The sequence below is a fragment of the Numenius arquata genome, chromosome 10 (genome assembly GCF_964106895.1).
Source record: "Numenius arquata chromosome 10, bNumArq3.hap1.1, whole genome shotgun sequence".
NCBI classification, from domain to species: Eukaryota; Metazoa; Chordata; class Aves; order Charadriiformes; family Scolopacidae; genus Numenius; species Numenius arquata.
The window spans coordinates 36,899,818-36,924,333 of record NC_133585.1 but is presented as its reverse complement, the minus strand read 5'-3'; the positions used below and the strand labels follow the sequence as shown (position 1 = coordinate 36,924,333).

Below are 24,516 nucleotides of genomic sequence, written 5' to 3'. Positions count from 1 at the left end.
GAATCGGCCAATGGGAGGGCGCGGCGCGTCACGCGGGCTACGGGCGGCTGCAGGGACCAAAACGGGCGGGGGGAGGGCGGGGCCTGAGGGGAAGAGGCGGAGCCTCGCGGGCGGGAGGCCGCAGGGGCGGGGCGGGGGGCGCGGCGGGAAGAATTCCCGAATGCCCCGTTCCAGCGTTTCGGGGGGAGTTCAGGAATGAAGCACCCCGCCACAGGAGGAGCACGGAGCGGGTTTAACGCCACCCACCCTCCAACCAAGAACTAACGCGTAGCTTTAAAAGCAGCTGCCTTCACAGTCTAAAATCCGCAGCGATTTAGCACGTGAATTTCTTCTGAATCTGGTTTCTCCGTAGCATTATCCTCATACATTCCTGCAGTGGGAGAACAGGCCCCTGCAAGCGCTCTTTAACAGCGCTGAAAACATTCATTTTTGCAAAAAGGAGATTTGGTATTTACATCTGATTTGGTTTACTTTAGCGCTGAAGAACATTGCACACACACACACCAGTTTATCTGAAGCTGAGTAATGTATTCAGTATGATTTAATAAATATGAGTAAAACCTAAGAGACGACAGTACAACGAAAGAGTAAAAGTGTTTTTCTTAAAAAAAGTGCTTCCGACTTGATACTGAACTGCCTTGATTTTAAAATAAAAAAAAAAAATAAAAACAACTCTGCTTTTTCCTTGTCAGGCTGCAGCCTCAAAAAAAGCAATTAGTCCATCTTGATCACAGCCATCCAGAATCTCCAGAAGAAGAGGAACTTTGGTTTTCACATTGGTGCCTTTGAATTTAAATTTATCTATGAAGAGATCTGTGATCATACCTGCAAAGGTAAAATCCCAGGAATTATTTGCCTTGTTTTCGTTATGAGGTCTCTCTACTTTTAACTCGTTATTACGCACCAACTACTCCAGTTGATTCAAGACTGAGATAAGACTCTTTTTAAACTTCACATTTTAAACAATAATGTCCCCTTTTAAACAAACCCGAAATGCTGTTATAACCGCCCAGATTCCAGCTTCATTCCAAACTGTGTGTTTTTGCCTTACAAAAAAAAAATGTCTGAAACACTAAGGAGGGAGAACTGTCACAGGTCGGGCAGTGAGGACCCTGCTGACGCCGCACCATAAGACATCGGCTTATTACAGCCGGTGTCTCGCAGAGGTTCCCTGAGCTGGAGCTGTACGGGGAACACCAGAGGAGGCCACAGAATTCCCTTCACTAAATTAGATCATCTTCTACGAGCCTCCCTCCCACCCCATGTGCATTTCTCTGGTTTTCTGATGTTTTGCAAAATTTAACCGCCCAAAACTTAATCACTCATTTAACTTGTACACATTCTTAAACGCAATCCTGAACTTGAATACGATCCTCAATCGTGTCTGTGAAGACAAGGATCATCTGAATATAAAAAGCTGTCTATTAAACAAAAAAGTATAGAAGTCACTTGCAAGTAATTCTGGTATTTTCAATCTCAGTGATATGCCTGTGATGCCAAATCAATTTTAGAAGTTCTCAGGTGAATCTGGAGAGTTACTCAAAGTCTGTAGTTGCATACAAACCATTTGCAGGATGTGCTAGGTTTTACTGCCTCACCTTTAACTGCAGACTTTTATGATCAAAACCATCACGTAAATGCGCAGCTTCGGCTGTACGACCAGACAGACATATATACTTACATACCTACTGTTGTCCTGCAGCTACCCCAGTGTACCCACTTATCAAATTATTTCAATTCCACTAATACCGACTTTGTAACTATTTCAGTCACATCCAGCGTGCTCTCTGAACATTAAGCTGCATTTAAATAAAACACTGGATTGATCAACAAACCATAAAGTCTCTCGAGATGTGCAGGTTGTCTCTTGTATTCCTCAAGCAGCTGATCTGCCTCTTCCAAAATGCTGCGGTATTCTGGTAGCAGGAAGTCCACATTCCCTTCGTGAACTTGCAATTCCTCAAAGACATTTTAAATCATATGAATTAACAGCAGTTAAATATCAGAAGAGCATAAAAGCAAGAAGAAATTAAGCTTGGGTCTGACAGGTGGAAGTACTTCAGAGACAAGACAATCCCCTTCTAAACTAGCACAGAGTTATTTTCCAAGTGCTTCATTTTCTAGTCTTGTAACGAAATGCCAGATGTTACTTGTCACTTCGTAGATAAGATTCTCAAAATCCTGGGTATTACAGCTTCCAGCTCTGAGTACTGCCAGAACAGGATCATGCCACAGTCCACCCCCTACAGAATCATGCCTGATGAAGGCTCAAACCCTTCACCTTGTCTTCATTTTCAGAGTAAGTTAAATCCTAAAAAGTGTAGCACATGCTGAAGTCTGAAGGTAAAAGTAAACTCTGAAAGTATCACTCAATTTGTGACAGCAAATAGTTTTAAAGGCCTCTTCTAAAATGCCCCAGTCTACCATCAGACCAGATAATAAAAATACGTGCCCTAGTAAAATGCCCCAGTCTACCATCAGACCAGATAATAAAAATACATGCCCTAGGAGCAGAAACGAACAGATACCAGTACGACACACATCTGACTTGAGCTGTACAGCTTGGTATCTGACAACATAATCCCCCATAAAAATCCTTCCACAGGAGTTCAGATACTTACTCTCAAAGCATCTATTAAGTGAACCTTCTTGGCCAACAGCTGCTGATACTCTAATTTAGGGTGGATAAGCTTTAATGTGTGCCTCACAGATTCTTCATTTACATCTGTAGAGAGTAAAAAGAAAAACCCAACAAGCAAATTAATACTACCTATTTATAAGAATATAAAATTACGTTAAGGACAAAAATAGAGAAGAAAGTTTTACCATATGATATGTTGAGATTAATCTTCCTTTTAGTAGCCTCTTTGGAAAGCACATCTTTTAGGATGGATATAGTAGAAATGTTGTCAGATTTAAAAAATCCTTCACCTTTTCTATGAAGGAAGAAAAACTTTAAATGAACCAACTTAAACACACATGCATGCATTAGACTTGTCCCTATGATAAAATAGAAGGCCTGTAAATTAATGCCCAAATGAAAAACAAACCTCTATAAAGGTCCTAACGATGCTCCATATATCAGGTGGCTGTATACACACTTATGCTATTCCCTCCTTCCCTATTCCCACTGTAATCTTGTCAGAGAACAGTTTGTTCCAGTAAATCAGACAAAGCAGTATACACAAATCTCAGGTACACACAAAGCAGTTATCTTTATTGTACAGCACTAAGGTTACACAAGCAAGATGTCTGACTGTATTTGCTCCTCCTAAGATTTATCACTGCAATACCTTGAAGCCAAACAGCAAGCTTCAATACCAGAAGGGAGAAAAAACACTCTCCCCCTTCTCCCCCAAAATACACCACCCAACAACTTTCTACATGATGAGTAGACAACACGTATGGTAGGCTGGGAGCAGGTTGGAATCTGTATAATTACAGCAATTAATTTTTTCCCCTTTTTACAGTTCCATTTTCAGGTGGACATATATCTTCCTTCAGCAAATTATGTAACTAATTCATCTGAGAACAGTATTAAACACAGAAATAATATTTGCCTAATATAAGTTGCAGAAAAAGAAGGTTTTCAGCTTAATGCTTATTCACAACTTTGCTTGCATGAGTATTAAATGCCTTTTAAGTTATTTCTGCTCCTCAGTACAAAAAAAAGGAAGTTAAAAAACAACAGGCATTACAAAACAATTTCACTACATTAGTAACTAGGTTCTTTAAATTCTAAAAGCAAGCCACCATCCTAACAATATATCAAGGCTTTGCTCCCTGGCAATTTTGTTTTTCGGACCAACTTCGAGAAAACCCCTATTCAAATTACAGGTTGCATCATTACTGGATAGTGCTCACCCCGGTAATGTTTGACAATCCTTTTTAGGAAAGATTCCTGTCCTCTTTAATGGGAGTTTTGATGGGGCTGTGGGTGGAGAGATGAACAGCAGTATGTGTGTGAAACCCACTTGCAGACTGGTCAAGAATGAAAAAGACAAAAGCCCCAACATAGTCACATTGCGCTTTAGTATTTGTATTTTACCTGTAAGTACTTTCAAGCTGTGTACCCAGGAAGGTATTCTGAAAATAAAAGGTGACACTCTCTCCAGCGGGAGTCTTTTCAGGCACTTCAGGCAAGCAAAACACAACCCAGGAGTGAATTTCAGCAAAACTAAACTGGCCTTTGAGCGTCAGTGTATTCATGGGTCTGTAACATTATGAAATTAAAAAAAAAAGAAAAAATTTTAAAAAAAGGCTAACAGTTATGAAGGAAGGGCACTATCAGTGCACTGGTTATTCATATGGAAAAGGTTTAGTTTGACATGGTGGTTTCCTTTTCATCAACACCCTGTAAAAAGTCAGCTATCTTGCTACGTAGTTATGTATTACAAATTAAATCTGCTTTTCTGTTTTTCAAGACAAAAAGCTACGCATACATTCAAGTTTTATCCCATGGTAGGCATGCCAGAACTGGTTAAGAAACTAACTGGAAGTTTTTGATGTATCCCGCTTCAAGTTGTTAAACCTGAAACTTATAACAAAAGTAAATAACTGACAACACTGCAAATATGACTAAAAGCCTCAACAGTCTCCCCTGCTGTAAACCACAGACACAGCATAATGGCAGCTCATTTGCACATTAAGTAAAAGCATTTGGTATAATTCCTTCCGTCCTTCAGTTATGTTTTGAAGCAAGGAACACAAGACGTTAATTGAGGCGGGGAAATATCAAGCAGAAATCGCATAAAACAGTAGGTTCCTAGCGGAGGGATAAGGGGCAAAAGAAGTCTTGGTGCCAAATTAGCTATGGGAAAGAATTACATTAAAAGGGTGGAGAGGAAAATGAGGCTGAAACTGAGAAGACTGCGGTTACTGACAGTAAGGGAGTTTCCTTTCTACCACACTCTCAGCTCTACTAACACATGGGGCTGCACTATAACCCAGGTTATTATGAAAAATAATCTGAAAACAAGGATAAAGAAGGGCAAGCAAAGCAGGAACCCATTGAATCCACATTTTCTGTCAGAAAACCCATAAAAAGGAACTACAGGCTCAAAATTGTTGGTTAGTGGTTAGAAATTATGTACTTAAGTTTATAGAGTAAATGTTGTTTCAGCTGGATTTTGTCAGTTTTTCAAGAGAAAAAGGCATTGATTTTTCTTTGCAAATACCTGTCATGGTCAATAGAATGAGTTCTCTGATGAAGCGAAAGGGGTTTAATTTGATATTGATGAACTTGGCAGGTTTTTGGTTGAATTCTTGGCGTTACATATGCTTGAAGTATCCCATACTGTCCTTCAATCGATCGAACCTGCAGAAATAAAAGCAAAAAAAAAAAAAAACCACAAAAGGGAAAGGATTAATTTACCACGATTTGTGGTATGTCAAAATATGTTAAAGAATGTAATACTTCAAGGATATTTAGAGTACTATATTTACTCGATAATGCCACGATAAATACAGCAGATCACAAATGTTTTAAAACTAGATGAAGCAGTGTCCCATGAAGTGCTGCTACATTAGATGAATGAAATACTAAGAAAATAAAACCTGTTAACTTATATTCTGATCAGTTAAAATAAAAAGTCTGTAACTTGCTTCTAATTCTTCAGTGGCCCCATTTTTTTTTAATTAGGGAAAAAATACATTCCATAGCAGTTGGCAGCAAAGAATAGATCAAGGAATTTAGAAGCGTAAACTCAATTTTAAAATATGAGTTCATCTCTTCATAGCAATCAAAGTTCTTCCTGAGCTATTTTTGGAAAAGTAAGAGGCCAGAATTAAGTTCAAGTCTCAGGATACCTAATGAGCAGGATGTACAAACACGCTCAAGGTACAGTACCCACTCTCCATGCCTCTGAGGACACAGCAACGTGTCAATCACTTCTCTGCTGAGACCAGTTAAACAGACTGCACTGAGTCTGCCACTCACACAGAACTGACAAGAAACACGAGTGTCCCACCTATAGGCAGAGGAGCTACTGAAACAGCTTTACACAAACAAAAGAGCAGATCAGCCTATGGATTTGCTTTACAAGCTTGATTATGTCCCCAATTTTATAGGGTCTCAGAACTCAAAAAGCAGTGTTTTGCAGTAAGACATCCACTTCAATGTTCTTAATAAAAATAAGTTAGTAAAGAGTTCTCTTTGGAAATAAAATCACCAAAACTTAGAAGTTGTATCGTCTGCATGCGCACAGTCAAAATACAGGGAGAATGAACTCCAGGTGGCAAGTGTAAATCACTGGAGATCCTCAATGTATCGCAGCAAGGTGGCAGTAGAAACTGTGCAGATAGAATCCATCACATCAGGATCCAAACACAGGAGTGATAGTACAGTTTTCGATGACACACTGCACTATGATGACACACAACAGTAAGTTTATAGATGTTTTTAGTGGGAGAGAAAAAAATCCACCCTCTTTTTGTGTATCATGAATGCATTTGATTAATTTTTCTTGTGTTATTTATTCTTTACCTAGTATTTTCAATAGTAAAGGTGGCCAGGGTCATTTCCCTAAATTGAAATAGAAGAGAACTGAGATATAGGGAGATTCATAGATTCATAGATTGGTCCAGGCTGGAAGGGACCTCCAAAGGTCATCTAGTCCGACCTCCCCACAGTCAGCAGGGACACCCCCAACTAGACCAGGTTGCCCAGGGCCTCGTCGAGCTTCACCTTGAATATCTCAAGGGAAGGGGCCTCGACCACCTCCCTGGGCAACCTGTTCCAGTGTTCCACCACCCTCATGGTAAAGAACTTTTTCCTAATATCCAATCTAAATCTCCCCTTCTCCAACTTAAAACCATTGCCCCTCGTCCTGTCACTGCAGGCCTTTGTAAACAGACCATCCCCAGCCTTCCTGTAGGCCCCCCTCAGGTACTGGAAGGCCGCTATGAGGTCTCCCCGGAGCCTCCTTTTCTCCAAGCTGAACAACCCCAGCTCCCTCAGTCTGTCCTCATAGGAGAGGTGCTCTAGCCCCCTGATCATTTTGGTGGCCCTCCTCTGGACCCGCTCCATCAGGTCCATGTCCTTTCTATATTGAGGGCTCCAGACCTGCACACAGTACTCCAGGTGAGGTCTCACCAGAGCAGAGCAAAGTGGCAGAATCACCTCTCTATCTCTCTCTCTATCTATCTGAGAGATAAAGTGATCTGCTCAGAATCAGTAAGCAAACTAATAGCGTTTTAAGAAGGGAAATAAGAGTCTTAGTTCTGCACAGTAGGTCCATTATTGCGACTTCACCAAAAAACAGATAACCACCCCCAGCTTCCTCACATTTGATGCATCTTATGCAGGCTTAAATTTCTAATGATAATCTATTGCCTGAGAGTTTTACATAAACAAACATGGATCACATTAGGAGGCTGCAGTGCTAGGTGAGTACATAAAGAGAAAACCCAGAGCCTGTGTGCATCTTGAGGATTTTCCTAATCATGATTTCTTCCATTATTTTCTCTGGTCGTAGCCACAAACTTGTGAATTTGGTGGATTGTTAAAAATAAACCCGAAAACATCCACATGCCTTTAGTATAATAAGCATGGAATGACCGGATTTCCTTCCCCTCCAAAATACAAATCCAGTCTATATTCCCTGGTTACTTCCCAGTGTAACTTCCTTTAAACACTTCCAAGGACAAACAGTGCCAGAGCTTGCTTTCCCACGCCTCTCTTCACTTTATGTCCCACACACTGTCTCCAGAATCAAGTATTTTCACAATCTGTGGCTTCCCCACTGCTTTCATCTCAGGGACACTGAAGGAGGACCCCAGGCTCTCCTCTCATTTTTAGAAGCCTTTAGAAACCTTACAGACAAATATAAAGGAACACAAGCCCGGACTAGAAGGTTCTCAGGAAACAATCAGCAGTAGAAACTGGACTGATCATTTGCTCAGGCTGAGCAGTCTGTCCAGGTAGAGATCTCTCCATTCCTAAGCAGATATCTACCATAAACATCAATTAATTATGGAAAATATATTGGAGCATTTTACCTTAAGTTCAAGTCTCGTAGTATTTGCTTGGCATCGGTAAGTCGCAAGAAGAAAGTTGCTATTTGGCTGTAAACAACAAAAAAACCCCAGAAAAATAAGACAAAACAGGTCTGTGGATTCATGAAAGTTCTACTGGTCTGTTTTAACTGCAGACATGTACAGTAAAGTTTTTGCTCTTTACGTACAGCTACTTCACAAAAGTTAAATACAAAAAGTAATCTTTGGTTCCCTTGAGTATTCCAATTAATTTTAATGATCGTAGAATTTAAAAAACTTCTCTGTATAAGAAGAAAGCAACTAAAGCATCTTATACTCTTTAATACCACCATAAAAATTATACAGATATCTATTTTTCATCTGAAGAATGCATCTGTCAGTCTGCCCCACTCATCTGCAATATTAGTTCAACATCCAAAACTAAAATAAGATCACACAACACAACAACAAAAAAGCTAAATTAATCATCATGAATGATAAGAAACTTAAAATAAAAAGTTGATTTCTGAAAGCTCCAGGGGAGACAAACGATGTGCAAATTCACTTCTTAAAATTAAAATACTTAGAGGACTGTTACAAGGAAAAGGACTCCACGGAAGATTTTCATAATGCTCAGGTAGTTTCTGTATTTAAGTTTGTAATTATTATATAAAAAATCCACTTAAACATACGCCTCCCCACACAGCAGAATTTTCCCGTTCTAAAGTGATTTTTAAGAGACACAGTAAGTAAGGAACAGAATGTTCTTCACCTAAATTACTTTGAAGTAGATATATGTGACACTGGCAAATCCAGAGAAGAGAGCAATACTGAATGTGTCTTTCACACTCTTGACCAGGCAAGAAAAAAAGCACAAGAGCTGTTGCTTCTGGATCCTTTTGCACATATTTAGCTTTGCCCTGTGTCAGGACTTGCCACTAACTCCTAACTCTCCAGTATTTCTAACAAATCTGAGCTCTCCAAAATTACCAAATGAGTAGTTTAGCTCAATATATTTAAATTTACAAAATTACAAATATATACATCCAAACTCTAATATACAATATTAAGAGATACCATCATGTTATCTCTATAAATATAACCTCTTTTGTTTCACTTACCTCAGAATCACAGCTGCTAAAACTAACAACAGCAGAATTTTTATCCACATCCAGCAAGTCTATTGGGACATCGCTCTGCAGAACACACGAGGAAGGAAAAATAAAGAGCTGAAGTTCCTGAGCAGTTTCTAATGCATTTGTCCTTTAACTGTCATCAATTATTTTAATAAAAGAGAGGCAATAATTGCAAAGCCTAACAGACACACAGTTTACTATTTAATCCCAGAGTAACATGATGATCTTTCTCTTATTCTCTTATGGAGTCCTGAACTCTTGTGCGGCTGCCTTACCACAACTTCTGTGTAAGATGTGTAACTATCTTTCAGACATGAAAGTATATTCACATCTTTCAGACATGAAAATATACTTCATTCATATGCATGACATATATTCATGAAGTATTTCCCTATTTATTAGGGGGACTACAATATTCATTCAAGAAACCAAGGATGATATTACATAATTATTAATCATCCTTTTACTCACAGTAATGCTTCCAACACAGACAACTTCCTATCTATGTGTGTTTTCACTGGAATTAAAATTAAATCTAACACTGTTTAAAAATGAGATTAAAGGGTATTAGAATTATTAATTACTTGATTTGGTACTGCTTTACAACTTCAGAGAACTGTCAGGAAACATTGACAAATATGCAACATACTTCCTAAAAAAATTTTTTTAAGTTTTATTGTCTTCTCACAGTAGAGGAAGAGAGGATACTGCTTTATATTTCTTTAAAGAAAAAGCCGTAAATTCTAAACTCTACATTAAGTTCAGGGCTAGATTAAACAATTTCATTATTCCTCACTTAGCTATGGAAACAGCAGATACTATAGAGCTGCAAATTAGCTGTAGATTAGCATTGCTCTAACAACATCCTTAATAAAAATAAGATTTATATTAAGAAGTGAAAAATAAAATCCTACAGTAGCTCTCTCCCATTTGTTACAGCAATTTCACCTCACAAATTCTTCCCTGTCAAATTTTTCTCCCCATGCATATCCCAGAAGATGGTAATTCAGTACCACTACTCTTTCTGACTACCAAAGATAACATTAATTTCAGCTGATACAGTAGGAGGAATAACTAATTAAGGTCACTCTACTTGGCAGGAGTATTTATCACCAATTGCACACAAATCAGATGCTGTTGCACACTGAAAGCACACAGGTGGCCCACACCATTCTAAAATTAATTTTCCACTACAGAGGATACTTGACCCGCGAGTGAGAATCTGCACCTCATTTAAGATTTAGTGAGTTAACTGTTGTTTAATAAGGAAGGCACAAGCACAAAAGTTACATAGAAACTTGCTAGCACAGCAGGCATTTTGGTCTGTTTTGTTAGTTAGTGTAATGTTGCTCTCTTCGGTAAAGGTTTAAGTTGTATTTGTTCCCTAACAAGCATTTACAACAGTTACTTCAACATTGCAAGGCTATACGCTCCAATTCCCTCTTAGGACAATTCAGACATTTAAAACCTGATATACTTAAGATACTATAACTTGGCTTTTTAAGCTAGAAAGTCTCTGAACTTTTTTTTACACATCAAGAAAGCCAACAAGAACAAAACAACACTCACCTGTACCAGGACATTATCTATAGCTGTCTGCACCTCCAAGATGAGGCTGTAACTAGCATCATCCTTATTTAATGTAAACTTATCATTCACACTAAATGTAGGTACTGATGAAACAGCAGTACTGGATTGAGAAGACTGCTGGTATTTTTCACGTTCCTGAAGTACTTTCATCTGTAAGTGTTCCAATTCATTCCTAGAAAAAGAAAACCACATATAATGTCTTAAAAAAAAAACTATAAAAACTGCCCTATAAATTAAGTAGATTAAGCTTGCAAGGCAAACATGTTTATCTAATGTCCACAATTTTCCAACCAGAAGTGACTGGTGACTCCCCTTTCCACAAACATAACAAAGATAAACTATATCACATGAAACTGGAGATGCTACTGTACCTTGCCAAAAGAGATCTCTACGAGTTACAGGAAAAGACAACTTTTTTCCTTCAAGAGTACAACGCATTTTGAATTACATGCTAGTGAATACTTTCCTCCCATCACTTAGAAGCTATAAGCAGCATGGAAGAAGGGAATCTTATCTTACTGATGTTGAGGAAGAAGGCATTAAAACATCATCGTGTGAAGGCAAGATAGAACGAGACTGTGAAATGAGTCTGCTATTCATTTCTACTTTGAAAAGGCTTACATTTACTTCTAGATACGTTAACAATAGAGAAAATCCAGTGAGATAGGAAGGAAAGATGACATTTCAGCTTTTCACATTTCAATTCTTCCATTTAAATTTCCTTTTAGTATAATTACCTTAAGGATGAAATCTTGCTCTGCATTTCTTGACTTAATTTTAGTTCTTCACCTGATCCACCTTCTCTATGGACGGGTTCTGTAGTCAGTCCTGTCAGCCAGCCTAAACCAATATATGAAGTTTATATTCCTTATAAATTATAAAGAAAAGTCTACACTCAGCTTTCGTATGTGTGGAGTGATGTTTGTTCCAGATGCTGGGTAGAGAGAATAGAGACTTTAATTTAATCCTTTTTTTGGAGGATTAATCTAGACACTGAGCATGATTTTTTATGGGTTTCATTCTTAGTTTACAGATTAGAAAACATTAATTACTCTTTTCCATCAAGTACTTCAAGCAGTAAATCCCTCTGCAGCAGTTTTTAACTGAGCCATTAATTTTTCCCCCCCCTCTGTTTCTCTGGCAAAACTTGGAATAATTGGCAGTACTATATTTGAAAACAAAACGAAACAAAACCCTGTGCAATGTGTTTATAGCAAACTGTATGCTGCACAGTGTGCTTTGAGATTGAATGCTGCCAGTTGAAGTGGAAAAAAAAATCACCTTTTTGTTTACTTAATTACATTTACTTATAAAAGCAAATACTAGTTTATTATATCCTGATACCTCAGGTTTGATAGGCAGACTTCAATGTGTGTTTATAGGTCTAGTTACCTCATCTAATGCATGCAAACAGCAAGATAGCATTATTATAAAATGCACCATAAAGGCTGACACGTTCACAATCTTCCACATTCCTCAGCCATCTACTTCAAGTACCAAGGAAGCCCAATAATGGGGCATGAACTTTTAAAAAAATCCACAGAAGTCCTACACTGCCAGGCTTCAAATGTAACTTTTAGTGCTCTAAGCACTACTTCTCCTCAGTTACCAAAACCTGCCCAAACTCAGTCTACTGCACATCCTACCAGAGTTTCCCTTTGAAAACCCACAGGTGAACAGGGGCTTTTGCTTTTTTCCTTGTTCTATGACTCATGGATCTTTATAACATTCCCACAGGCACTAAAAGAAGCCACAAAGGACTTTGGTGTGATGGGCTGCAACAATACTGCGGCCAAAACAATTCATACGAGGCCTTTTAATCATCCAAAGACTATTTAAAAGAGGTACTTGAACACCATTGCTTCTTAATAACTGACTGAGATTTGTATCTTGCCAAAATACATGATTTTGAATACAAGAGGTTTCAGTAGTATAATTCTTTAGCACGGAAGATAACCAAAGATAGAGAATGAGGAATATTTTAGCTCCCAGTAGTTACCACATCCAGCATGTTTGGAGCTGCTGAGAAGCCTCACATAGGGAAGCCTTATTTTCTACTAAAAGCAGAATCAACCCCATTTAAAGCCCTATGAAGCTTAAAAGGAAGGAAATTTAGTAAAGCGACAGGAAAACAATAAAGAAGATATGCATGTCTATTGAGATTTTTAATACAAAACGCCCCCATGAATAATTCCTTTGGATATAACATATTCATTATTTCATCACAGTCAGGCAGCAGTCCACACCACAGAAAAACCAGCCACTGCGTTACACAGCAGAACACATTATGAAATCTTAAAATATACAAACATAGCTTAAGCACTGGAAACATTTTTTTGAAGCGTAAATATTAAATTAGAAGAGATCTTTTCAACAAAACATTATCCTGGTTCCAATCAGAATAAAAATTTTAAGAGATGTGAGCTGCACTAACAACACAGCCTGATTCATTGTTATCACATCACCATACGTAACATTTATTGAGGAAACCATCTGACGCTTACCTGAATATGTGGATGCTAAAATTTCATCGTACCCATCTTTTCCTACACAGCCACCCTGGATTGATGCAATACTCTCTGACAAAGCCTTAAAATAAATACATTCAAGCAGAGGGAAATGTCACTGCACTCATTTTAGATGTTTGGGTTTTTTAAGGGTTGTGCTCTTCCTTCTAGCTGCATCACAAAATACCTACCTAGATGCACAATATCTAGACCTACAAAAGAGTAAGCCAGGTGATGACTATCACAGCTAAATCAGGGTGTTTTAACAAATGCATTCCGATTCTACTCTGCATAACAAAGACATTAAAAAGCAGTTTAAAGCAAAACACTGATGGACAATACTTTTCCAGCAGTAATTACTAATCTGACTGAAGGCTGAAATAGTCACTATGGCTCAAATCCACTATTTTAAACAATTCATAACCAAAGTAATTATACTCAGTAAAGTCCTGACAGCTTACATTTCTTGTTTTACGTGTAAAACACAGACTACATGACATAAGGTTGTTTGTTTCATTGAGAAGTGCTGTATTAGGTTTCACCAAGGAGAGACTTCAGTAGTCAACAGAGCCAGAGCTTTAACACACCCTCTACACTATTTTCATTTTTTCTCAAATCAGGGCTATTTCACTTTCTGGTTCTTAAATATTAAGATGTTGCTTTGAAGTTTATATTGTCACATCACAAAGCTCAAATTAAAAACAAACCCCACATTTTAGTAGTAATGATCTCGCATATACTTTAAGCTTTGAAATATATCTTCTTTTTTAAAAAAAAAATCATTTTTTCCAGCAAGGAAGAGTATGATGAATGAATAGGGCTTACATGATCATACCGAAGGCCAGGATCATCTGCACTCTCAAAGTTATAGATTTCTAGCGCTCCATCATCTCGTCCAACAAGCAATTCTTTAACTCCATCTCCCAGAATGTCAAAACTATCAATACATAAGATACCTAATGAAAAAGAAAACAAAACAGTTTACTTCATTTTTATTTGTTTATGACACAATGATACACAGGCCACATTCAATTACATAGAAAGAGATTCTTGGTCGGCTTTTAAGGTTTTATTAATGCTATTTCTGGATGAGTCCACTAGAGGGCTGAAGTCTCTCACCACTGGGGAGAAGTAGTGCTTAGAGCACTAAAAGTTACATTTGAAGTCTCTCTAACCTCAGCCTGAAGTTAGGCTCGTACAGTGGGTTTTATAGCAAACAATTCCAAATCAAAACCACGACAGTTCCCTTGGTGAAAAGCGCTGCACAGAGACCCCTTCTGATGTTGAAACAGTTTACTTTTGAGGGGTTTTACCCTCCCTCATCAAACATTTACCCAGATGAATTGCCTGTCCCCCCACCATTGCTTCTTCAACTGGTGAAATTACAAATATTCTTTGTTTCCTATAGTTGACTTAAAGCTGTTAGTAAATGGACTACTGTGAATTCTGGGTAAGGCGACAGAAAGAGGGTTCTGACTTGTGCCAGACCTGAACTAGGTACTGCCACTTGACACCCCTGTGGACATACCCACGATTAGCTTATGTGGAACCACCCTATGACAACTAATCATATTTGGACAGGAAAGAGAGTTAAGGTCTGGAAGAAGGAAAAAGCAGTGAGAGAGTTTGTACCAGAATTAATTTGAAAAACGAGATGGAATTTAACTTTTGTGACTCCTTCGTATTTCACGTGAAGAGCAAGGGCATACTAGGAAGCATTTTAAGAAAATAATTTAGCGATAGCTTTTATGAGATGATTAAATTAAAATATATAGATCTATATTCCATTCCTGGTCTTCTCCTTTACAAAGGAGTATAGGCTAATTGCAGCATCTATTAGAATACAGAATATAAAGAATAATAGCTAAAACAGGGAAAGTGGTGTACTGTGCTCTGACCAACTAAGTCTCAATATGGAGCTTTAGTGAAAGCCTTATTTTTTCAAAAAAAAAGAAAATAAAAAGTCTTGGAGGGAGGATGCTAACCTCTCCTCTGAAGAACCTTTAAGACCACTAAACATCTGAAAAATCTGGCAGGTATATTTGCACTTAGAAATATTCACCAAAATGATAAAAATCTCAAGTAATCATATATGAATCAATTTACAAATTTGTAAGACACTGTTTTACAAATGCCACTTTAAAAACACTGTAAAAACAAAAGTATACTAAAGTACTGGAAATAATATGAAAAGAAAACCCAAAGTAAGACAAGCTGATTAGATTTATTTATAAGACAATCAGAAGAATGAGGGAGAGCTTACACACATTAATATCACATACTGACATAATTACAATATGCCTTCAAAGTATCTATGAATCAGATTTCCTGATTATTATACTTGTAATAAAGCCTCAGATATGCTGGAAAGCTAAAGAATGAGCGACTGAGACACATACCTCCTCTCTTTTTTTCATTTCCAATTTCCCACTTAGGTATAGGCTTGGAACCAGTAATCTGGATAAGACCCAGTTTACCATCAGAAGTTCCATACACAATTTCTTCTCCAGAATCACCTAAACACATAAACTTAATTTAGAATTTATAAAATCAAGTGCTCTAATCTAAAAAAAAAGTTAAAAGCATTGTGTAATTACACCCTACCACCCAAGGGAAAAAGAAAATACTGACATTAACGTTGCGTGACAGAGCTGTCATGCTTTAAAACCAAAAACAAATACAGGAAAACTGCACTTGTTCTGATCTTCATGGCTAACAGTCTTCTGTGTATGAATGCCACCCTGCACTGGAGTCCTGCCTACAAATCATTCATAATCAAATACTCGAAATTTCACCAAAGACAGGCTATTAAATTGCCTTTACAGAAGAGAAACAGAGATTCATTCAGAACGCGCATCCAATGGTGAACGTTGTGCTGAGACTTAAGCAAGTAAGAACTACTTTTCAAAACCAGCTCTGAATGTCACTGTCACACAACCTAACTGACACTAAATTAAGCACCAGATTAACACACTAAAGCGATTTCTATTAGGTTAGAACAGATTAGCAAGAAGGATAATCAAACTATTTTAAGGTTGATCCTTCCACAGTTTTAGTTTGTATGCACTCTACACAATATTCTCATCCATCCATGGATGGATGCAACTAGTGATTCTAGTTACGGAAATCCATGTGCAAGAGAAACCCAAACCCAGAACTTTGAAAAGGCCCCCAAAAGTCCAGTTCCTATTTACACAATGAGACCACCTTATATCTCACTACTAAGAGGCTTTGAATATAATTTATATATAATATTATATATAACATATATATGTATATAATTTATATATGTGAATATAATTTAGAACTAAACCAGTCATATGCGTGTGTATATATTTATTTGTGTATAAGAACTGACTTCACATAGTTTTCTGCCACATTTTTAACAGCTTAAAAATCAAAGCAAAATGTAATCAACAAATTCAGGCAATAAAATCTTAAAAATATAATAAAATAATATTATTTAGTTATATGTATATACAAAATCTTGTTACCCCCATTTCCATTGTTTAGAGCAAGAACTGTAGGTGGTCCAGGAACTTCTACTTCATACAGTAAATCGGATCCCTACAGACAGGGAGAACTATGTTGAAAGAGTTTTACTAAAAAAAACCAACCAAAACAAACCGAAAATACCAAACAAAACCACACCAACCAACCCAAAAACTGGCCACAAACCAAGCCAGACCAAAACCCCACAAGCATAAGGACAAAATTATTACGGATAACAGTAACAGATATACTTCACTTATACAAACTCCCAATACCTATGGGAGAATCATTTCTAAGCCAAAACAAAGTGAAGTTTATATAATGTGTTGAAATGTGTTATTATTAAAAATAATCTGCAAATTTGTCTGGCAAATAAATTTGTTAAACTATTTAATATTACTCAGACTTTTCACAACAATAATTTGTGAGAGCAAGAATTTCCAAACTGATAAAGACTTAGACATTTAATTCCCTTATGTGAGCACTTTTAGTTAGAAGGGACCAATTTGTTACCTATTTCCACCTATGAATTCCAAAGTCTATTTATTTTATTAATCATCATTTTGCAAGTTTACAATCATGAGTTTGCTTTAAAAAAAAAAAGTACCAGCATTATAGACAATAACACTGCCAAGTAAGATACAGTATTCTTATCCTTATGATATTTAAGTCAGGCTGATATGCTGATTCCCTTAAGAATTAGTTCAATTCCATGACATCAATATATAAAACATAAACAAGCAAGTATTTTAACCTGTAAAACTCTGAGGACTCTATCCTGACATGCAAGTACCGGTGTAATAGAGTTCACTTTATCTACAGGAAGGCAGAGAACATCATTGATTTTATCTCCTGATAGGTAGTAGTGCTGGTCTTTGCAGTCGCAGTAATGGTTATAGATATAGCTTGCACAAAGGAAGAGATCTGCTCCCGAAATATGCCTGAGAAAAAGAAAACACTTCCTGTAGCATTTTCCCAGTATAGTTGCAGTGACAGTCTTTCAGCCCTACTAGACACATGCACTACTGCTTGCAGATTCCAGGCATTAGTGGGCCCTGCAAGCTGGTCCAGCTATTAAAAAAAGTTTCTTACAAACGTTAAGGATGTATGATTTCTATAGCTCTCAAATTTCCTGTTTTGCCTTCACATAAATCCCAAGAATATCTTTATAGACATTTCATTAATATCATAGAATCATAGAATGGTTAGAGTTGGAAGGGACCTTAAAGATCATCGAGTTCCAACCCCCCTGCCATGGGCAGGGACACCTCCCACTAGAGCAGGTTGCTCTATTATCATTTCATAATATTAATTCCTCTCAAGACAGTTTATATATGGCAGCATCTTATATCATGATCCAAAAATAAAAATAAAAAAAAAAAATTTTCCTGTTCTGCTACAGGAAGGATACATGGACATGATACACTATGGCAATAATCCTGCTCACCTGCATTTGCACTGATGTGAGTGCCTCCAGATCTCTCCCAAACCCCCCTTCACTTTCTAAACCTCACCGTGATTTCCGTAGTTCCTTGCTACACATCATAGCACAAGCTGAAGCTGGACTAGCACTTAGCGTTACCTACAGTTTATTTCATAAAATCATAAACTAACAATCTGCTACAGCTATAAAGAAATATAAAAGATACACACATAGCTTTGATGCTTTCAGTGAGGTTAGTTTCAAATGAAAGAAACTGCTTCCCTCTTTTTGTGAAACCTCTAACTTCTGATCCTGTAGCCACAAAAATTTTCTCTTGTGGTGTATTAAGAGCTCCTCCCAGCTCCAATCTTGAAATTTTTTGGCCTGGCAGCGTCTTGAACACTGGCTGTAATCAGAAAAGCAATTTTCATCATCGCAATATCATATTTATGGCAATCTTTTAATATAAAGGATAATAAATTTGCTTTACAATTTCTGGCATAACTAAGGATATTATGGATTACATGCAGACAAAAATAACTTGTACATTTCTCTTCAAAATCACAAAGCAATCAATTGTTTTATACTATTGACATATAAATATAAAAAGCTATAAAATATTATACAGACTTTATTATGCCATTGTTATTCATCCATAGGAAAATTTAAGCATTGCTGGTAGCTGTAACTTTTTTGTTTGTTTGTGGTGTTTTTTTTAAAACTGCTGCGTTCTTATTCCAGAAGACTACATAGATTTCTTTGTATTTTTATGAAGTCCTTATGAGCTAGCTATGAACTTCCTTAATGGGAAAAAAAAAATCAATTTTTAAGCTGAGCATAAGTCTCATTATTTCTCTTAAAAAGCGATCAGTTTGTCAAAATCCTCTAAGGTGAATCACTGCAGGTTTTTGTCCAGTCACAGTAACGAGTACACGTACAGACTTAAGCCCAAATGAACTGCAAAGCAAAAGCTGTTAAACTGACTTTTTTTGTCATCATACACACTAGTATCTGACTACAACCGTGGAGGACCATATGCTTGTCCAGACATGAAACCAGCATGCCCTCATCACAGCTAGGTATCAGTCCACAGCCCTACCTAGACACCTTCCATAGGCATCTTATTTCCCATGTCAATAAAAGCCGACTTTCAAAGTTCATTTGGAAGAATATTTAAAAAATACAATTTTAAAATGGTACATTTCCACTTACCACAGCTTCCCCTTTTTTTATGCCAAAACATGTAATGACCCCATCCTGATCTCCAACCACCACCTTCAAAAGTATAATACATTGTTAATTTTTATTACATGCATAAATAATTTTTAAATAATGCTTTTCCTATATTAATCATATTTTCCTCCATTTCAATATTTTAAATTCTACGGTACTTAATTTACATAGCTAGATGTAGAAAAGCTAGATAAACTACTACAGATAGGACACTAAAGCCTAAGAACAATAATTTAAGTGATAGCATTTACAGTCCTTTTTCTGCTTCTACTTGTAAACGCTGGCAACCATCAGGGGGAACACACCAGAAAGGCATATTTGGGAATACTTGTGTTTTCGTATGGAGAATTTATCATTAAAACAATGCACTGTTATTTCTATTGTGTTTTCCTATTTAAGTTTCCTTAGCTTGAAGCTGTACTGTGGAAAATTGAAAAGGAAATATTTAACCTTAAGTGTCAGCAAAATGGAAGTAGAGCAACATGCAAGAACTTCCTTGGGGGTTTTCAGCAACGCCTTAAGTTTTGACAATTCCCTAGTGGTTCCGAAAGTTTTCCAAAGACAAATTCAGGGTTGTTTTTTTTTTTTTTTCCCCCACAAATTTCCCAAAGCTTTTCCCTCCGAGACACTACCCAAAGAGACTCAAGAGCCGGCTGATAAGGGGACGGAGTCCGGGACCCTGCCAGAGGGGCTCAGCGGTGCCCACAGCCGCTACCTTCTGCGTGGCCTTTCGCCCGGAGGCGGGAAGCAGCCTCATCGTCTTCTGAGCCGTCACTCCCACCTGTCGGAAGATACGATCGTTAACCGGGCCCGCTACCCATCCGGTATGCCCGGGGGGGGTGTCCCGGCCCGCCTGAGACGGCTCTAACGGAAGCCTGCTCGGCCCCGGTCCCACCGGGAGGCGCTTCCCGCCCCAGCCCCGCCGCCCAGAGCACCGGGACCCTCTTCCGAGCTTCTCGCCCCGCTGGCCCCCGGCCGCCCGCGCCGGCCCAGCCCACTCGCCGCCGGTCCGGCCCGCTCCCACCTGCAGGTAGTCGACGCGGGCCAGGCTGAGCTCCATGGCGCCGGCTGAGCGGATCCCACCCGGGCCCCGCCGCTCCCGTTACCGCGGCAACCGAAATGGCCGCCAGCCGCCTTCCCATTGGCTAGGGCAGAGGGCGAAGGGGCGGGCCCGCAGGGAGAGGCGCGCCGCCATTGGACGGAGGCGGCAGCGGGGAAGGCAGGGGCTGGTGCCAAAGCAGGGGGACGACAGGGAGGGCAGGTAAAGTTGGTTTATTTTATTTTATTTAACAACGAAGCATCGGAGGCGTTATTTAGAACGGTGTAACAAAATACCAGCCCTGCACGGAGTCTGAGTGTTAAAAAAAACCAAAAAAACAAACCACAAAACATTTCTAGCAAACAAAGAGTAGCTCTGGACCGAGGTCACAGCTGTTTTCTTTTTTTAAAAAAAAGGTCTAGTCTTTAACTCTTGAAAGTAAATATGTGGAATTAAGAAAGGGTAGTGGTGGGTATGTGTATATACATACATGTTGAAACAGTGACACTACAATTACAGTCACACTTACCTGATTTTCATTAATTGCTTGTAACCATACCATGAGTTCTCAGCTTAGACGCATCACTAGCATCACTAATAAAGAACAAAGATTTCAAGTAATCCTCCACTGAGCTCTAGGCGATTTATTGTATTATGAAAAATCCTACTCGTACCCAGTTGCTGCAAGGAACAGAGTACTACGCTCTATCTGTTATTTTAATTTCTTCTTGCAAATTTAGTGCAAAGAATTCTCAATATGTTTTCATAAACCTGTTAAAATATCAGCAATTGATACCATTACCTTTTTAACGCATAAATGCAAAAAGAAAAAAAAAAATAGTTCTTGCTTTTAGATGATTAAAATGAAGAGAGCGATCTTTTTGTGGTGAGTTAATAAAATTTCCTAAGACTAAATTCCAGAGAAGCTGTACATAAAGTTATTCAGTGCTAAAAATCTACAATACATTTTTCAAGTATAAGATACTGAAATATTATTGCCAATAAATAGTTGTGCTGTAGTCAAAGCCACGGTTCCTTTGTCGAATCATTCACATCTCAGCATATTAGGATTTAGTTTCTCACTGAGTTTATGTATTAAAATCGCTAACTCTTCTGTTGCTTGGGACTTATCCTCCAAAAGTTCGTAGCGAAGACTGGAGATATCCTGTTTGATTTCCTTTAATTCACCTGTATTAATCATTGAAAGAAAGATGTGTTAGCAAAGATTAGGGTTCATTCAATACTGTTCTATGAAGTCACATCGGTGCGTATTTCAGATTAATCTCAAAATGTTGACGGGAGCAGGTACAGGAGTGGGGCAGGAGGCTTTATCTCTTCTTTATTCCCAATGGGATTAAGTGCGTCTCAACCCCTAAATAGCACCAAAGGTATTTTCATGGTCCAGTGGACTCTAATGTTGTGCTCCACGTGTATACAGAGCATCAAAGATTCAAAAAGCACTTTATATAGGTTAATGAATTAATCACGGCAACACTGCTGAACAGCTGGTAAATATTAGTATCCCCCTTTCAGAGAGAAAAGGCAAAGAGATTTTTTTCTGCGATGTGCCAAGATCACACAGGAAAAGTGTGGCAGAGCTGGCAGTAAAACTCACAGCTTCTGAGTCTCTCTCCTCTTCCTTACCATTATCCTTTGAATTAGAAAAAGTCAACCAATTTAAAATTATGTTAAAATGTGACGCAAATACAAAAAACGCATTTAAATGAAAACAATTGTCAAGGCGAGGCTCATAACAAGCAACAGCATTTTTTTGCATTATAGGATATTCATTTCAAGAGCAGAAGCTTTTTAAAACATTCAATTACTATTCTCCCAGCAATGTGAGGTATATAAATTCATACACAGTAGCCACCACAGGAAATTATTTGTCACCTATGAAAGACTACAAAAGAATACGGAATTCCCTAGTGATGCAAAACGGGGAAAAATCCCTAGATTTAAGTTTAAAATAGCTGCAGTATATAAGAATGCGCAAGTTTTCTATTTAGAATACAGCAGACTTCAAAAATTCTATCTTCAAAGGCTGGATCTATACTTCAGGTACCAACGAGACGGGCATTGACAGGAAGAGCACTACCTTTGCTGTGCAGCTACAGACTGAGGTTCAGGGCTTCGCTGACTTGCTCTAAGTGGACTTTAGAAAAATTGTTGATAAAGCAACAACCATGACGCCCATGAACCATGATTCTTCTGCCCCATCATGCTTATCTAAAGACATATATACCAATACCACCCAGGCATTGGGGAACTGGAAAGACTCGTACGCCCCTGGGGCTGCTGGTGAGAGAAGAATCTTTTCATCCATCACCAGGCAGATGATTTCTAGGAACAGGAGGGAAGCAATGGGGATACAGGAGAGGGGCACACTGAGGAGGACACTTTGGGGAGTTTCTGCTTTTGTCACTCACAAGCTCAGCTCTGTACAGCCACATAGGATGGGGTAACAGTCAATGCACAATGCTGCCTTTTGAAGGCACAGAGTGGGATTTAATTCCCGTCTTCTTTTCTGCTCCCTGCTTCTCGCTGTAGGGAGTTACAGGTAAGCAGCGAGTAACTAAAAGCTGTGCTGCCTTCACTGAGAGAGCAGCCTGTTCAGGTCCCTCATGTCACGTATGCACACGAAACGGCCCATGCTCCCATGCCAGTAAAAGCTGTTCTGATCTAAGCCGTTCATCGCTGTACACCAGCTGGAGAGTACACAGCTGCCAGCAGAGTGGCTTGGGTAAGCGTTCCCATTGCGCCAAAACCAACCAAACTAGCCCGGACTTATGCTAAGCAGGTATGTTTTTCTGGTGGTGGTCACACAGATTTCTTACTGGCTGAACCGTGATGGTTATAACCTCCAGCCTATGGGAATAAAACCATTGCTGGAGTGTAGGCAATGTTGCCTGTAGGTTTGTGTTTTGTTCCGGAAAGGCTGGAGGAAGGAGGACAGCATTTGTCTTAGTCTCACCCCAATGGGGATGGGATGTGCACCTGGAGCACACCCTCCTCACTGCTACCAGGGAAGTTCGCATTGTCACCAGGCACCAAGCTCAGATCCATCGTTTCTCAAAAGACCTCCGGTCGCACACTAAAATAGCAGCTACATTTGTCATTTTTCTCACCATGCAGCTAACTGTACAGCTTTGTTTAATGATGCACAACTCCATGGATTAATATTCCGCACAGCTTTATGAAGGAAGGTAATACAAATAGTTCATGGTGTAAAGTGGTAAATTGTGCGTTCAGTTGAATGAACAGACAGAAAGATGTCCTGCAGCTCTGACTAGGACTCTGAAGTGTGAATACAGTTCGTAACTTCCTCACAAATTTCCTCTGTAACTGTGTGTCATGTCTGTGCTCTCGTTTTCCACCTGTAAATCGGGGTCCATAGTATTTCTCAGTTCTACTTCTTTGGTCCTACTTGTCCATTTTTGTTGTCACAGGCATTCTTCCACTACTGTCCGAGTTCAGTGCATTTGAAGTAGAAATAAACCCTCTTTTTACCTGAAACCTCCATGCACCACTGTAAAACTGATTCTTAATACAATGTGACAAAAATTGTCTCTGAATATTGCAAATGCAGTCTCCTTCTTACCTTCATTTACTTCATCATTTTCTTTGTCCACTTGTGCTTTCAGAACGTAACGTTTTATCAGTCTTTTCATTATTTGCTGCCAGATTAAAACAATTACATAATCAGGTGAGCATATGTAATTAAACACTATTCACTTTTCTTTCTTAACCATCTCCCTCACATCTGTGTAGGGGCAAGAATGAACAGCCCCACATCAAGGAGTTGCCTCATATGGGCTTTTTTGGTGGCCTGCTGAGATTCACCATTACAATAAAGCACCTTTCTCATCCAGTTACCTGGTATTTACAGAGCACCACAACTTTTTGTAGGGAACAGGACAATAGGAAAACATGTCTAAACACACCTAATCTAGGCTTCAAGTAGCTTCAGAATAGGTCTACTCTTTGTTAAACTCAGTTCACATGTGAAAGGATATGTAATAGATAAATATTTACGTTTTAAAAAGAACAAAAAAAAAGTTGAGATTTTACAGTATGACAATGCAATGTCATCTGTAAAGGATCAGTTAAGATTATATCTGT

At 38.5% G+C, this 24,516-nt stretch overlaps 2 protein-coding genes across 2 annotated transcripts in view; both read right to left on the bottom strand.

Moving 5' to 3' along the window:
* Nucleotides 1-510: 510 nt before the first annotated feature.
* Nucleotides 511-20,439, bottom strand: BBS7 (Bardet-Biedl syndrome 7). Its single transcript, XM_074154711.1, has 19 exons — nucleotides 20,380-20,439; nucleotides 20,071-20,136; nucleotides 19,335-19,397; nucleotides 18,353-18,528; nucleotides 17,454-17,640; nucleotides 16,702-16,774; nucleotides 15,607-15,723; nucleotides 14,033-14,163; nucleotides 13,205-13,289; nucleotides 11,438-11,540; nucleotides 10,680-10,872; nucleotides 9,096-9,170; nucleotides 7,999-8,064; nucleotides 5,178-5,317; nucleotides 4,049-4,213; nucleotides 2,827-2,936; nucleotides 2,622-2,725; nucleotides 1,836-1,959; nucleotides 511-825 (listed from the first exon to the last, which is right to left on the bottom strand). The coding sequence occupies exons 1-19, from the start codon at nucleotides 20,413-20,415 to the stop codon at nucleotides 689-691; spliced, it is 2,151 nt and encodes a 716-aa protein (XP_074010812.1). The 5' UTR covers nucleotides 20,416-20,439; the 3' UTR covers nucleotides 511-688.
* Nucleotides 20,440-21,439: 1,000 nt separating this feature from the next.
* The window catches only part of TRPC3 (transient receptor potential cation channel subfamily C member 3), a 42,241-nt gene continuing 39,164 nt past the window's right edge, over nucleotides 21,440-24,516 (bottom strand). Inside the window, exons 11-12 of the mRNA XM_074154564.1 lie at nucleotides 23,996-24,071; nucleotides 21,440-21,582 (exon numbers count right to left, since the gene is read on the bottom strand). Coding sequence (XP_074010665.1) covers nucleotides 21,440-21,582; nucleotides 23,996-24,071 — 219 coding nt within the window. The remainder of the gene's footprint in view (nucleotides 21,583-23,995; nucleotides 24,072-24,516) is intronic.

Excerpts from the sequence above, each read along its gene's own strand:
- BBS7 (XM_074154711.1), bottom strand. The coding sequence starts at position 20,415 with ATGGAGCTCAGCCTGGCCCGCGTCGACTACCTGCAG. Across the intron at positions 20,137-20,379 it reads CCCGCGTCGACTACCTGCAG|GTGGGAGTGACGGCTCAGAA; the intron begins GTGGGAGCGGGC and ends ATCTTCCGACAG. Across the intron at positions 5,318-7,998 it reads CTACGAGACTTGAACTTAAG|GTTCGATCGATTGAAGGACA; the intron begins GTAAAATGCTCC and ends TTATTTCTGCAG.